The 16,493-nt window shown below is 42.4% G+C and overlaps 2 protein-coding genes across 3 annotated transcripts in view; both read left to right on the top strand.

Moving 5' to 3' along the window:
• Window positions 1–7,718, top strand: part of magixb (MAGI family member, X-linked b) — a 66,481-nt gene extending 58,763 nt beyond the window's left edge. Inside the window, exons 13-18 of one of the 2 annotated variants that reach the window (XM_084720501.1) lie at window positions 528–728; window positions 1,230–1,306; window positions 1,445–1,591; window positions 3,216–3,354; window positions 3,726–3,829; window positions 5,591–5,783. In XM_084720501.1, the coding sequence (XP_084576627.1) occupies window positions 528–728; window positions 1,230–1,306; window positions 1,445–1,591; window positions 3,216–3,354; window positions 3,726–3,829; window positions 5,591–5,659 (737 nt within the window). In that variant the 3' untranslated portion in view covers window positions 5,660–5,783. Of the gene's footprint in view, window positions 1–527; window positions 729–1,229; window positions 1,307–1,444; window positions 1,592–3,215; window positions 3,355–3,725; window positions 3,830–5,590 lie in introns of both variants that reach the window. The other variant, XM_084720500.1, reaches the window with a different exon arrangement.
• Window positions 7,719–13,845: 6,127 nt separating this feature from the next.
• Window positions 13,846–16,493, top strand: part of iqsec2b (IQ motif and Sec7 domain ArfGEF 2b) — a 55,963-nt gene continuing 53,315 nt past the window's right edge. Inside the window, exon 1 of the mRNA XM_084720502.1 lies at window positions 13,846–15,830. Within this exon, the coding sequence (XP_084576628.1) occupies window positions 15,304–15,830 (527 nt within the window). The 5' untranslated portion in view covers window positions 13,846–15,303. The remainder of the gene's footprint in view (window positions 15,831–16,493) is intronic.

Raw genomic sequence — 16,493 nt, forward strand, 5'->3', positions numbered from 1 at the left:
TATAAAGTAAAGCCTGCCAAAACCGATCTGAAGCTTAATTACGGCTTGTTTTAGGAATTCTGGCAAAGGAGCAGGTGAAATAAATCTTACAGCTTTTAAATTTATCTACATTTGACCCCGCTTATTACTCACTGCCTCCGTTAAAAGCAAAGTTTTGGGACTTGATGGAGTTTTGTGTCCCAGCTGCACCTTTACTCGTGTACTCAACAAGTAATCAAGCAACAAGTAATTTAATGAAGAAAGCTTAATATATTTATTGTAATAAATCATAAAATATCCATGATATGTCAACAGAGACACATGTAAAGTTGAAATACAACCAGCATGTCCTCCTTTGAAATTTCCATTATGGTCTGTAAATTAGAGAGTTAGTTATTTCATTCTTGTTTCACCTTAATTAGAGTTCAAATTAAAGCAGTATATGAAATAGGATTTCATCCTGTTCAATAAACCGTCTATGGCTCCAACTCGCTATGTGGACTGCTCATTTAGTAGTAAGTGTCTGATGTTTTCTGTCCTTTCCTCAGCTGCTTCACTCCTCCCTCACCGGTTTGTGACGGTCCGTCGAGGCAGCCCAGCGGCCAAGAGCGGTCAGATCCGGCCCGGGGATCGATTAGAGGCGGTGGAGGGACGCTCCGTGGTGACGCTGCCTCATCGGGAGCTGGCTCAGATCCTTCGCAGGGCTGGAAACACTCTCCGCCTCACCATTGTCCCCCGTCCCAGCACCTGTAAGCACAAGACAAGCACAGGAAACACACTCACACACGCAACAGTTTGGGCTGTTTTGGGCAGTTATCTATCCTGCAGGCGCAGCAAAGGGATTAACACGGTTGTATGTTACCTTACTAGATCTGCAGCTCCGAACCATTATTAGGAGACCTCTGGTTTTAGGCTATTTTAATTGACTTTAGCCTGACTAAAGGCTGCTAACTAGCTAGCATTTCACAGTCCAGCAAAACCTTTACCTGCCTGTGGATGGTGCCTATGTAAGGGACCCATAACAGTCCCTTAAAAGTGAAATATTTAGTGGAATATAAAACAATGGCAGAATTTATGGTTTTTGAAGAGGGGGAGGAGACAGAGAAAATCCACTGGACACTATGAGCAGTGTGAAAGGATGTAAAAGAGGAGAGATATGATATTAGCAGGGACAGGGACAAATGGGTTATGTGGCCAGGCACTGGTTCTTAATTTATAATCTGACTTCAGTCATCATCTTTTTTTTTTAGATTCTTCCAGCCTTTCAGAAACCACTGAGTATGACCCCGGGCATAGAAGCAGAAAGGGTCAGAGGTCACGTCCAAAGGTGAGGGCAGCACCAGGATTAACAGTGTGCTTCATGGTCACTGTGTTGTAACTCATCTCGACCACTGTTAGTGCATGACGTTTCCTGCAGTGATGATTGTCAGCCCTCCTTCTCACTTTCTCTGCTCTCGTTTCCCAGCGTGACTCCAGGTATTACAGCGTAGACCTGGATCGTGGCCCCTCAGGCTTTGGCTTCAGCCTCCGAGGGGGCAGCGAGTACAATATGGGCCTCTACGTCCTGGGACTGATGGAAGGGGGGCCGGCCTCAAGGAGCCAAAAAATGCAGGTGTGTCTGTTTTTAATCTCTTTTTGACAATTTGCCGATTAGAGACGCACAGAAACATCATTAATTGTGTCTGTATCTATTCAACCAACAAAGTGATCTGTCTCTGTATCTGTTTTCATATAGAAGAGCAAAAGTGACATTTTATTTTCTAACCTAATATTCATTGGCAATGCAATTGTTGCACCTAAAATTGTCCAAAATGATTTAATATTGGCATATAATTAAATATTTCCACATCCTTACTGTAGCGGCTAAGCCCATGCTTCATGCTGCTGAGATGTTGCACTGGAATAATCTAATTGACACGCTGATAACTGCCATGTCTGATGAATCAAAGTATGAGACAAACTTGCCAGCTAAACACTCAGTCCATTTATTTTCCTTTTTAAAATCCTCAGGGTCCATTAAACTCGTGTTTTCACTCAAACAAACATCCACAGATGGAACTCCTGCAGCAACAGCTGCCTCATCGGGAGCTGGCTCAGATGAGAGCTGACTTTTTTGAATGAATGATAATGAGAAACTTCTAATAGACGAAATATCGGTTTTCACTTCATTGTTTTTTATTTCCTGAATAACATATTTGGATTTGGGTGCATCCCTATTGTCTATACTTTTAGGCAATGGTGACATGAAGGTAAGAGAAGCGAGTCTGGGACCTGAAGGTCGCTGGTTCCCCTGACCGGCAGGATAAATCTGGGTGGGGAAAGTGAAAGACAGTGCTTGCCCTTCCCTCATTACCACCACTGAGGTGCCCTTGCCCCAACCGCTCCAGTGGAGCTGCTCAGTGGCTGGCAGATGAGACTGGTTGTACTGGGCAGCTTGTCAGGTGTGAATGTGATCATGGCATTCCTGCAAAAGAACCCTAAATAAATAAAGGTTAATAAAAATAAACTCTCAGACTCTGCTTCATCAAGACTGTATGAATGTGGCTTGATGAATAATCCCACATAATATTTTCATTAAAGTGCCGCCAAATTCTGATTGGTGCATCGTGATTGCAATGACATTTTACATGAACATTAACAGTGGCAGGAGGATAAATCCTATACAGACTCTGGTGACCTCCTGACTTTTGCTGTAACTCCACCATGACGTTCACGTTTGTGGTTTTGAATAAAAAAAACTCCACAACTATTTGATGGATTCCCTCAACTTAGGTGACCCCTTACTATTTTCAGCTAGCAGGTTAATCGGGTAAAAGGTTTCAGTTTCTTTGATACTTTAGTTTATAACCAAAGAAACTGCAAAGCTACAAAGCTATTATCCCATCAGCCTCAGCTGTATTGTATTATGGTTTGTGTTAATAAGCAAATGTTAGCATGGTAAAATTAAGATCATCATCAACATGTTTGCATTGTAGTTATGAGAAAATGTGCCATGCTGGTGTTAGCATTTAGCAGATAGCACAGCCTCAAATAGTTGCTAGCATTGCTGGGACACTGGACAGAGACATTGTTAAAGTTATTAACGTTTTTATTAGTAACACCTGTGATTTTCCTGCCCGTCTTCATCATTAATGCCACTACTGTCTGTTGTTTTTGTAACAGGATATCCTGTTATGGTAATGAGATAATAGATACAATATTTAAAGTAATACGGTGAATGTGTGTTGTCTCTGCAGGTCAGCGATCAGCTTGTGGAGATCAACGGGGACAGTACAGCAGGGATGACCCACAGCCAGGCGGTCGAGCAGATCCGCAGAGGAGGCCACCGCATCCACCTGGTGCTCAAGAGAGGAAACGGCTACGTGCCTGACTATGGTGAGACGCAGGAGGAGGACTTAGGAGTATTTCCACTGTGTGTTTATAGGGGAGATTATAATATATGAGATTTAAAATCAAGACATTAAAATCTTTTGCTTGTGATGCACTTGTCTTGGGTGTGTACTCTCCTCTTTATTTTTCTGTGGGACTGATTCTAACTAAAGTACTTTGCTCCTTTTTCTTTTTCTTTTTTTTGTGGTGTTTCCCACATCCACATTTGTGGTTCATTTGACCTTTTTCGCTTTTAACATTCCCACTCTACATCTTCCCCTCTGGATTTTACTTGTTTCCAAACATTTCTCTCCTTTCTGCTCCACTCCTTCCTTCCTTCCTTCCTTGTCTTTTCCGTTTTTCTCTTTCTCTCTCAGTGGAGCTCTCCAGTTTGTCTCTATGTATGACCAACTCCAAGCTAGGCGAGCCTTGCTTCTATGTCATTGGACGGACAGAGAATACGCGGTTGGTAATGGTTCCTGTTAGTTCTCCCATTTTCTGTCTCTCTACATTCCTCTACTCACCACTCCTGTCCTCACTTGTAGTCAAAGACACCTTAAAGCCTGTGTGTTGAACTTCCTCATCATAAAATAATCCTGATTATCAACTTAAAGGGTAACATTGATATTTTTCAACCTGGACTCTATTTTCCCATATTTGTTTGTCTAAGTGACTAATGCTGATGACAGTTTTTGAAATGAATCCAGTATTGAGGGACAGCGCTGCAGCCAGCAGGATCAAAACTGAGCTGCATAGTAATCCTTATGGCACTGTCAAAGTACGTCCACTAAAAGTGCTTGTTTCTGTCACTAACAGACTCAGATTGTTATTCTAGTGTCTGACAACATTATGGAAAGGATCGCTACAGAGAAAGACATTTTTTACAGCGTAAGATCTGTTCTATTTGTAACCAGAAACTGCTTATTGTTCTTGTCAAACTCACCAAACTCCTTTTATAAAAACAGTTATTTTATCATCATAAAACAGTTTTCATTCAAAGTGAACAGGAAAAAACTGTCTTTGTTTGTCTTTCCACTGTTCCAGCAGTCACCAACTCTGGTTGTTTGGTTGAAATAAACATTTAATTCATTGCGTTTGTCGGAAAAAATTCTGGCTCTACACGTCGTTTCTCCCTGCTGCTTCTTTGATGTCTGACCTCCTTCTCGTGCCTCTCCCAGTATATTCACGTCTAATTCTGTGAATTAAGGATTTATTTCCACCACAGTATGATTTTATGATTGTTGGAACAGTGGAAAGACAAATCAAGATGCTTTTGGTGAGTTTTATTTTGTTTCTGTCGGGTTTGAATGAAGATGGCGACGATGATGATGATTAAATGATCATTTCTGTAAAGAGAGTCTGGTCAGTTTGGTGAGAGCAATAAAACAACTGTCCTGGGAAAAAAAATACTTCTAAATTACTATCGAATATTGAAAAATTCTTTGTCATTCACTACCAAACTTCTCAACCTAAATTTCATCAGCGTCAGTGAGCCGTTACGCATGTTGCATGTCTGTACCAGGATCTTGCAGTACCGGGGTTTTAAACTTTACACATCACAGAGGCATGCAGGAAAAACACTATGTTACGCCGGCAGACAGGGATCATTATTTTGTTTTTTTACCCGTAGGCCTTTGAACAGCTTCTTCCTTTCCTTTCCTTCCTTCCTGTTGCATAATGTGTATTGTTATTTTCTTTTTGTTAAAATGGATTTGGCATCTGTACTGATGGCTGCAGTGCCCGACCTCAATACCAGACCAGTTTCAAAAATTGTTGACCCCATTGGTACTTAGACACAAAGACATAGGAAAATACAGTCCATAATGAAAAATACTGAACTCACCCTTTAGTAATGATGTAAAAATTTACAATATTACACTGGTTTCTTGTCCAATTTAGTTTCCCTCAACCCTTCCTCTGAACAGACTTCGCAAGCTTCACAATTTGTAAGCACACTGAATTATTTAAAGAAGAGAATAATTACAGTATTATGGAGCATACTGATATTCAGATGTGTGTCGTATTTCTGATAAAGGTTAATCTGAAGGTTGCGCTAAAATAGAAAAGCTGTTGCAGCTGCTGTTATGCAAGCTGACCTAATGCATCAAAAAACCTAAACAAATGCTTCCTGGATTTCAGAGCTCTTTAATAACAGATTACATAATGCTGTCTGACGAAAGATTTTGCTCTTCGTCTATTTCACCTGCCTTTTCTCTCTCCACCCCCGTCAATGTGTGTCCAGGCCGTGAGCAGAGAATCACCTCCCCCTCCCTCCTGCATCACCCCAAGGAGCAGGGTTTGGCTGCAGTAGACTCCAGCGGGCGGAAGGGGCACAGCTCCAAGCAGAAGAGGAGAAGCAGGTCTTCAAATGGACGCGAGAGAGAGACAGGGACGGGAAGGAGAAGGAGAAGACGGGGCTCAGAGGGAGGAGGAGGAGGGCGCTCGGATTTACGGAGCCCCATCTCTGAGCGGGGAGAGGGGTCTCGGGAAGCAAGGGACGAGAGGAGGAGGAGGAAAAGAAAAACTCAGAGTTTACCCAGAGATGCCCTCAGGAATTATGATGATAGGGAGACAGAAAAAGGGACAGAGAGGGGACGGAAAAGGGACAGGGGGAGAGGGAGAGGGAGGAGCAAAAGCAGGCAGAGGAAAAGTAGAAGCGAGGAGAGGGTGAGGAGGGAAGAGGTGAAAGAGCCTGAGCAAGAGGAAGAGCAGGAGAAGCAGGAGGAGGTACCTGCTGTTGAGGAAAGGGCCATGAGGGAAGAAAGTGAAGAGCCAGGGCAAGAGGAGCAGCAAGAGGTGCAGGAGGTACCTACTGTTGAGGAAAGGACAATGAGGGAAGAAAGTGGAGAGCCGGGGCAAGAGGAGCAGCAAGAGGTGCAGGGGGTACCTGCTGTTGAGGAGATGGTGGAAGAAAGGATGGAGGAGGTGGAGGAGAGAGTCAGTTTAGAGGTAGAAGAGAGTGAAGATGATGTTTTTCTACCCATTCCAAGTCCAAGTGAAAAGCTTCCCAGACCGAAGCAAAACTGGGAAGTGGAGAAAGATGAGAAGTGGGACGTGGCAGCAGAGTACAGGGAGCTTAGGACAGAGCAGGAGCAGGATAATTACTGGGGTGAGAATGGCGAGACAGAGCTGAACGATGATCAGAATGATGACGATTTACAGAACGGGCGTGTCGTGAGGCCTTCATCGAGTGTTGCTACGATAGATCCGGTGTCACAGAGAAAGCCCTTCTCCTTCCTCACCTCCACGCTGTCCGTAGAGCAGCTGGGGGACGATGAGTCAGAGTCTGGAGAAAGCCAATCTGACGGCAGTGTGTCTGCTGCCAGCATCTCAGGCCTTTCTCTGGCAGGCGGGCGCAGGGCCAAGGTGCTGCCAGGGCCCTGGCTCACACCCAGCCGGCAGAGGGTGGCTCAGGTCGCAGGGGGAAACGGGCACCCCGGGAGGCAGACTGGGCAGGGAAGAGGAAGAGGAAGCGCTGTCTCTTGACCTCAGGAAGTAGCAGCGATATGATACTGGGTCAGATTCTGTGAAGGAAGAGGTTAGTTGCGCTTCAACCGATTCACAAGGAACCGCAGTCCTGTCCGGTGCTCTCAAGGGCAGGATAATCTTCTCACAGGCAAGACTTGGAAAATAGGTCCAAAGTATACTGGAGCACGCAGACTCAAGGCCACAAACTTTTAGTAAGTGACTAACGTTTTCCCCCTAATAAATTATTAAATTATTAATTGAAAATATATATTTAAAAGGAGCCGACTCCACTTTTGAAATAATTCACACGTAAATACAACACTTTTTTTCAGGTTTTGTTCATGTGCCCTCTTTTTATCCTGCTCAGTGGTCTGAAACACATACGTCACTTTCCTCTCATGAGGTGAAAACAAGCGCTATAGTGCCGGGTCCGTCAATACAAGTAGGATGCGTCTGAGGCACTTCATGTTCCCTCCATCTATCCTGCTGAGCATTCTGAGCCGCATATATCACTTTCTCCTTGGTGGCTGCAAACAAGGGCTGTAGTGCTGGGCCAGTCATGAGCCAATACATGTAGTGTATGTCTGTGGCAGACATTTCATTACAGATTAGTTACTAATGTAAAGTTATGTTTATGTGGCAAACACTTCATCACACCTTCATTAATAATGTAAGGTTTTGTTTATATCCCCTCTGTCTATCCTGCTCAGTAGTCCGAATGACATATGTCACTTTCCTCTAGTGGAGTGAAGACAAGCGCTGTAGTGCTGGTCCAGTCACTCCATGTGTGTCTGTGGCAAAAACGTCATCACACATTAGTTAGTAATGTTAATGAGCAAATGACATTTTTGTCTGCTCCCCAACCCTCTGTAGTTGAAGTTGATGAGTCTATGGCTGAATTTCAATTCGCAATTTCCTTTTAACTAACCTCCCCTAATCAAACACTCTTTCAGCACAGGCTAAAACTAAGGAGACACTTGAACTGGCAACCCTTCAGTTCCCAAGCCAAGTCCTGACAGACTGAGCTACTGCCACCCCCAAATTATCACTAATTTACTAAATTATCACTCTCGTTGTAAGGAATTTCCCCGCCCTGCTATTTAGAGTTGGATGTTATGCTATACATCTCTTACAGGTGTCTTGTTTTATCAATTGTTAATATAGTACTTTTCTACATGCTGTCCTAGTTTTTGCAGGGGAATCCCTTACTACGAGAATGGTATTCTAGAAATGTATATTTTTTGTGAGTCTGTTTGTTCTGTTCTGATTGTTCAAAACATTAGTGACTTAATGAATCTTTAACGCCTTGGTCCACGTGCTCCAGTATAGTCCAAGTCTTTCCTGTGACAACCGCATAGACAGTAGAAAAAGTGGACAGAGCAACAGTGACATCAACCATTGGTTGGACTGCCATTTTGAAGCCTTGAGTTTGGCATAGTAGGGGTCGCCATTTTGGTTTTCTGCAACCGGAGTATGCACAGTACTGAGGAGAGCTTGAAACTGGAAATTAATGGCGGCCTATCTGGTCACAATCTTTCTCTTATTACAACTAAACAGTGCACTAAAATATGTTTCACAAAACATTTTAAGGGAGAAATAAGCAATGCAATAAACAGGATCCTGATCCATATTTGATCACTACTGTCTAGTTTGATCAGTTTGATCCGAGTTTCCTTAGCCCTGTTGCACTGGACAAATGATCTGTCAACCACACAGTGGCCCCGCGCTAAAGTATACCTTGCTTTATCATCTATTTTATCTAAATGGGACCATAATTTACCAATTGAACATTATGGTGTATTGAAGAAGACTTGAAACTAGAAATTGAGATCATAAACTTATAAGGAAATTATAAATCAAGTAAGAAGTAGGGTCATTTTGTCAAAAGAGTACATACAGTCTGACGTCTTTTTGCAATCAGTGGAGTGGCCCCCTCCTGGCCATTAGAAAGAATTCAGGTTTAAGGCATTTCAGACCCAGATGCTTTGTCCACTAATTCTACTGTCTATGGACAACCGTATCAGATGCTGTCAGGCTCACACTGTCAGACTTTGACTTGTTTTCTGCAGCTACCCACACTACCAACATTTTCTCTCAGTCACTTTGATATCTACAGTAGTATGAAGTCATATTCTTTGTGCCTTTTTACAGCTGATCTCCGGCTGATGTTAAATATCACATCTGAACTTGTAAATGACAGCAAACATGGTCAAGTTATGTCTGTTTTGCCGGTGAAACAACAGTCTTTTTCTTCTGGGCATTGTTGCCCTCACTCCTCTTATTACGTTTGCCGCATTTGTGATGTGTGATGTTTCCACGACAACAAGGTATTTCAGACACCTTGGTTTATCCTACGTCTTACGTCTTACTCACTTCTCTGCATCTCTGTCCTCTCTGAAGTATCCCCCTCCTGTACAAAAAAAAAGAGACTGCATAGACATTTACTTATACCTCATGAAGATACTGAGCAATAATAATGCAACTGTTCAAGACTATCAGCCATCCATTTCCACTGACTGCACCGCGCCGATCTGGTCTGAGAGGAAACAGTGTTTGTACAGAATATCCTCTTTGTCTTATGTGGACACTTGCCTCGACTTGTAATGTTGTTCCTGAATATTTGATTGTGATAATGCAAATCCCCTTTGACAGACAGCGGGTGTGAAATCTATATTCTGTAAATATTTGTAGAAAAATAAATGACAGAACATATTATTGTAAATATGATACTAACTGGAGCCAAGCCCTGATTTGTATTACTTATTGTAATACATAATGATAAGTCTCTATATATATAAACATATGCAGTATATCTATATATTACATACAACAGCTACCCATTCAGATTATTTATTATTGTGTGATGAGAAATTATGTGAAAATTGGTATATAGCTTTCGTGAAGGCTCAAAATGTAAACAGAACTATATATATTGTACCTGCCCTATTCATAAATGAATGTTTTGTAATATGCTGCTTGAGTGTGGATAAGAATACCCTACAGAAGTCAGCAAAAGATGCCAAAAATATGCATCCAGCGTGCATATTTCTTGTACTGTTAATATCGTGTATGTGGGGTCAGAACAAAACCACTATCTAGATTCTAGAGAGTGCTGTGCCCATCGTGCCACGTACAGTTGCCTTGGTAACATAAACCACTTTATCCTAACCACTGATTTTTCTTACTGTGAAAACCCTTTGCTCTGAGGTCTCTAAAATGAGAGAGGTGGGCGGGCCGTTTAGTAATTTCAGTCATGCCAAAAAAAAAAAGAGGCCCTTTTACTGTAAATCCACAAAAACAAAAATCATAAAAAGCCTCTGCAGAATCTGAGCTCAGTGTCGCGTCTAAGATGGCAAAATAGCACATCCTCTTTGTTTTGCTCTCTTTTTTAAAAATTCTGTTATGGCGAAAAAAAAACCAAGCTGAATGGAAACTGTGAGATGTTATTTTTCTATGAAATTATCTTTTTTGAAATACTCAGGTTTTCAGATACTTTGCTCTAGATAAAGCCATTAGGAAGAAAAGCTACAAAGTGACTTCATGCCATTTTCATAATAACACAAGGGTGGATTCATATTATTTAAATGTTAAAGCACTTTTCTGTTGATGATTCTTTATGGCAGCATTAGGAGACGCAGACTGTTACAGTTGTTTGTTACCAGCCCATAATTATCTAAAGATTGATGCTATAAGTGAAGTCATTCCTTCCATTTGTACCCATTTTGAACTGAACTGCAGTGATTTGCTCGGTGTGCCCTGCCCATTTGTTTGTATTGCTGTGCTGCTACACAAAAATGGTAGCACAGTGACCAAACCAACAACATACTGTCCCCCCCACCAACCAGTGACCATCCAGAGTAGCTTGGTAGCCTATATGTAAGACTTATTTTATAACGTTTGCTAATGTTCTTTTTTTAGACTTTCATTTCCTAAGGGGGGATTATATGGCTGGACTGTAAACACGTTCTAATAAAACTCCAAATAAACTGCTGAACCAATTTCCTCAGTGGTCATGCATGTCTTTCTTTTTATTGCTTTTTTTGAACACCAGAAGAGCCATGGTAGTAATGGACAGCAGATGGCAGCAAAATTATAGGCTACAGTGTGTTTTGGAGAGATGGGATTTGGCATGACGAAGGTGTGTGTGTGTGTGTGTGAGAGAGAGAGATTGGAGATTATTTTAAGGATCCCATTAAACAGGCTATGCGTTCAGAAACAGTGTGAGATGTGTGCCGGAGAATAAAAATAGAATATGACAACAAAAATATAAATGCAACAGTTATTGTGCTCCTATTTTTCATGAGTTGAAGTTAAAAAAAAAATCTCCTCTTCTGTGCAAACAGTAGGGTTATTTCTCTCACATTTTGTTCACAAATTTGTTAACATTTTTGTGAGTGAGCACTTCTTCTTTGTCACGATAATCCATCCACCTGACAGGAGTGGCATGTTGTGATGCTGATTAAACAGCAGGATTATTGCACAGGTCACCCACACTGGTCACAACTAAAGGCCACTTTATTAGACACTGAGCTATGGTTATTTCACACAGGGCTAGAGATACCATTTTTTTCTCATGACAAGTACTACTCTGCCTCTGATTGGCAAGTACCTCTTACCTTCGTTGGTACAGTTAAAGCATGAGGATTGGCTGGTTAGGGTTAGGGTAAGGATATCAGGGTACACCAATCAGAAGCAGAGTTTGCCAAGTCATGAATTTGTCCTCCTGGTGTAAAAAAGTTGACTTGGAGCCACTTTCACATGCACGTGCACACCATCTGGGTGTGTGTGTGCAAGTGAACTGCATGTCAGGGCTTTAGGAGACTTGGATTAGGCCAGATAAGCAGTATGGAGGAACAATTGTTTTTTCTGTTTTGTTCTGGTCATTTAAATCATGCAGCGCCCTTTTCATGTGAAACTCCAGCAGTGTTTTGTTGACTAAAAAACTGAACTTCGCATTCAGTCTGGATGAGAGTGAGTAGATAATGACAGAATTTTCATTTTTGAGTTAACTATCCCTTTAAAGTAATGCCCACCCATTAAGCTTGATAGGTAGATAAACCATCAGCAGACAATCTAATTTAGCCTTAGCTACACAGCAGCTGTCCAATAAACAGTCAAACCAACTGGCAGCATGTGATTTGTTGACTGCAAGGGGCATTTGAATATGAATTTCATCAACTAGAATTTATAGCCTATAAATTTATGCAGCAGATGAGAACATGAAGACATTTTGGTGCAATATCTGAGAAAAGAAAATGTCTTTCAGCTACCAAACCGGTGAATCCCCACCATAAACTGATGCAGAAAAGGCACAAATTAATGCTTGAAAATGAACCAGAAAATGAAGTGTTTGTTGCTCAAAATTAACTGGGGGAAGATTAACATTAACATGTGACTTTCTAATGTTGAAACGACGCCTTTGGCTCACTGACGGATTTTAACAAATTTATGGACAAAATTCGAGAGGAATAAACCTTTTATGTGCACAGAAGAGGTCTTAGACCTTTTTTTTTTTAACTTCAACTCATGAAAAATTAGAGAATAAATGGCGTTTATATTTTTATTAAATGTAGCCTATAGCCTAATAAAGACTGTAAAACACTACCCTTCAGGATGAAACACTATGAGTGCTCAAATCTGATCATTTGCCACAGATCAATTATTAAACCTGCTTTTTGCGAGAACAGGGATTTTGCATTTCCCATGCAGACTCTCCACTCAGTCTAATATTAGTGTCTTATACTGTACAGCAGAGCAGCATCACCTGTGTGCGCTATAGAGGAGAGGGTGAATTTATAGCCAGTGTCTCCGTTCAGATATGAGCACTTAAGCACTGTCACTAAAAATAACATCGCTGTGAGGCCTGCCTTTCTCTCATGTTGTCCTAAGCCGCATCCTTCTGTTCAAGTCAGCTCAGACGCAAAAAATATACCACCGCAGCAAATGACAGCATTCTTCTCAGATGGATTTAAAGTAAACCATTAAAATCGCCAAAGCCGTCTATTCAAAAAGCCTCAAATCAAGCTTATGCATTTAAATTATCAGGAAATGTTGGACAGAGTAGAATGTGGCACTTTCACGGTCTTATATGCATTGGATTACAGTGTATAGTGTTGTTCTCTACATGTGCACTCCGGATTCACAGGCGCTCAACAGGGTTCCTGAAGTCTGTAAAGTTCCAAAGATGCAAAATCAGACTCTGATTGTACCTTCAAAATAAAATACCATCCGTAAACTTAATCGTGATTCTAGAGAGCAAGTTTTACCAACTAATTTGGAAGAAAACTTATCCGCAGCTTTTGTTCAAAACTAGTGATGAAAGAAAGGATATGTTGTGTAGAGAGTAATCTATGGGAAATATGATTTCACTGATTTGGAAAAGTGGAAAGTGATACTTGATGATTTGTAAGTGTCAAATTTCCATGAAATGGCTCAACAAAATCATGAAATAGCCTATTCTGGTATATGGATGATCAAAAAATGTAATGGATCTTCGGTTTTATTGTGTGTAGGTTTGCAAATTTTGTCTCTCAAAAGCCTGGAAAACAAGTCAAGGTGGGTTATTTATCAAGTATTTATTCTTGAAAAAGAAAGAACAAACACGTATAATGAAGATGCTCTTTGGTGTAGGGATCACAGAAGTTGACAGAAGAAGTAAGGCACGCTTCTGGCAAACAGTAAAATAAATAAATACATAACATACACGTTGACTATTTCATGATACAATTCTAAAAACACAGAGAATGCTTGAACAGCAGAGTTGGGTTACAACCCAATAAAAGCATTGGCCTATGTTTTTAGGGTTTCATCATTAAATAGGCAACTTTACAACTACGCATTATAGTGAACACGTGAATGCATTTTTTTTCTTTTTTTGTTTTGTTTTTGTTTTGTTTTATGTTTTGAGGGCAGGTATTACATAGAAATCTCTGCAGCAGCTCTGCATCTGGATATATGCATTTGTGATGTCATGATGAGGATGCGGGCTGTATGCACGGCTTTCACTGATTCGCTTTCAATGATTATTTTTTCTTTTTTTTTTTCCCATTAATCATTCTGTCTTTCACCTGCAGTCAATTATGTTAACGCTCTTGCAGTTGCTATTTTATTTTGAAACTCTTCGCCGGAAGTCTGACATCACTGTGTCAGACTTGTCGGTGATGCGCTCGGAGGAAAAGCCGCACGCATCGCTGCAGTTCAGACGCTCCAGGAACGAAACCTCCGTGTGTTTCTGCGCCACCGCAAAGAAGACTGACCGCTGCACACCTGCATGGATTACCGACCTGATTACAGCTGAAACTCCGCTCAGATAAGTAGGAAATAACTCAACCTGTTCGCTTAAACCGATTTCAGCCAGCGGCGAGCACCAAAGTACAGTTTAAAGATTTACCTCAGCCTATTGAGACTTTCAGGTTTGTCAGAAAATATTCCGGATAGTTGTTGGTCCTCAAGAGGAGACGCGTTTTTTTATCTCCAGGACCGGTGTTTATAAATGCGTGACTTGGACGTAAACTGTGCGTTGTTGTCGGATGAAAAAGGCCAGAGACACACAGTTTGGGAACTAATCAGAATTTAAAGCTCTAGGATGTAGTTTTGTCGGAGCAGAGGGGAGGATTTGGACCTGGAGAATGAACTTAGTGAGCCACCCTCTGCTTACTTTCTGCGCTGTAAAGACACATCAAGCCATGGGTTGAAAGCGACGATGATAGACTGCGGGGATATTCAACGTGGGAGGGAGCAGAATTTTCTGTGTTATGTAATGATTGACAGTACCTGATCATTTGTGGTCGATAACAAATAGCACCACCTTCCCCCATCACCCCTATCCCCCCTTCCCCTGGATGTCGAGGAGGCTTAAGAGTGTTGCATGTATTTAAGATGTTTTATAATGAACTAATATCTCTTAAAGTTAAAGCGCAGGATATGTCAGAGCACAGTGCATACATTAATACTCTTAATACATCAAAGAGAGCCATCAAAGCAAGTTGAAGTTCATTATTGATCTTTTATCAGCCTGATTTAGACAATACTTGGTGTCACTCCTTCCCCCAGCCAGTCTTTTTTTAAGTATTTTGCTCATTTGATTAAAATTCATCATGTTGCCCCAAGCCCTTGACCCGCTCCATGCTGGTTTGGCATGGTCTTTCAAAATGACTTCAGGAAATCAGGCAATCAACAGCTTCTTTTTGAGCTTTGAACTCTTTTCTCAGCATTGCAACGTTTTTAAAGGCTACTAAGATGCTATAATGCTCATTTTTGCCCTCAGTTTTGGGGATATGTAGTCACTCTGAACTTCTCAACCTCTCAATCTCTGTGACTCCTTGTTTCTGAAGATCTGAAGACATTAGTTAAGCTTCACTAGAGCCTTCGTTGGTCCCTCCCTCCCCCCCACTCATCAGGGCTGGTGGGGGGGGTGGAATCTCGGCCCCACGGGGTCGAAACTCTGGTGGTGGCTGGTGGTGGTGGTCATACCCCTAGAGGTCCACCATGGAGACCAGCCCGGAGAGCCCCAACCGGGCAGTGGAGTATCTCCTGGAGCTCAACAACATCATCGAGAGCCAGGCCAAGCTCCTGGAGACCCAGCGCCGGCGCATCGAGGAGCTGGAGGGCCAGCTGGACCGGGTCAGCCAAGAGAACCAGGACCTGAGGCAGGAGCGCAGCCCGCGGACACCTGGCTCGGACACCCCTGAGCAGAACCACAACCACAGCCAGCCTCTGTCCCTCCCGATCCATCATGGCAGCAGCGGCGGCGGCGGTGGTGGTGGTGGTGGTGTTAGTGGTGGCGGTGGCGGTGGTGGTGGCGGCGGCAGCAGCAGCGGCGGTGGTGGGAACAGTAGCTCCTCTGCAACTCAGGTGACAGCCGGATCGTCCACGACTCCAGGGCCAAGCAGGGAACGGAGGACCCACACCAGGCTGACCCGAGGTCTCTCCTGCGGCTCCAACACCACCGAGCGAGACCGGCTGGAACGCACCGACAGCACAGACACCAACACCAGTTCAACCATTCGCAGAAAGTAAGTTCACAGAAGCCTCCACCAATGAATGATGAGCTTTATGTCATGTGACCTCGAGCAGGTTGCTTTAAATTGTAGTGGTGACCACTAACATACGATGTGACAGAACATTTATATGCTAAACCTACATAATGACAGGCTGTATGGAGCTGCCGCCTTTCTAGTCATCACCAGAGATAATCCTCACGGTAATGGGACTAAACCTAAGACGGGATTTTTTTAAATACACCATCATGAGGAAATATGAGTGCTGGAGGATTATGGGTAGAGTGATAAGTGCTCAAGGTGTCCATTTCCTCATGCTGTGTGTGATTATGCCTGCAGGCGGTTTGATGTGTGTAATTATCAGAGTCTATTCTCCACTTGCACAGGGTAGTGTGACGTCTCCTGCCTGTTTTAAGAGTTGCACATATCTGTTTACTTCCTTTTTTGTGGGCGGAGCTTAGGTGGAGGCAAAACAATTCCTAAAATTCATTAGCTAACACTAGCTAGCAGGTTTTATTGACTTTCTCCTACACAATGGCTGAAAAAAATACAAAATGTTCTGATTATGTACCATAGATATATGAACTAGATACAGCACGCAAAGACGCTGCCCACTCAGTCCAGTGAGAATTACTCGCCTGGTTTTCTAGGTTCAGGGTTTACTTCTTGGATATACAC

The sequence above is a fragment of the Lutjanus erythropterus genome, chromosome 6 (assembly GCF_056507025.1).
Source record: "Lutjanus erythropterus isolate fLutEry1 chromosome 6, fLutEry1.hap2, whole genome shotgun sequence".
NCBI lineage: Eukaryota > Metazoa > Chordata > Actinopteri > Lutjaniformes > Lutjanidae > Lutjanus > Lutjanus erythropterus.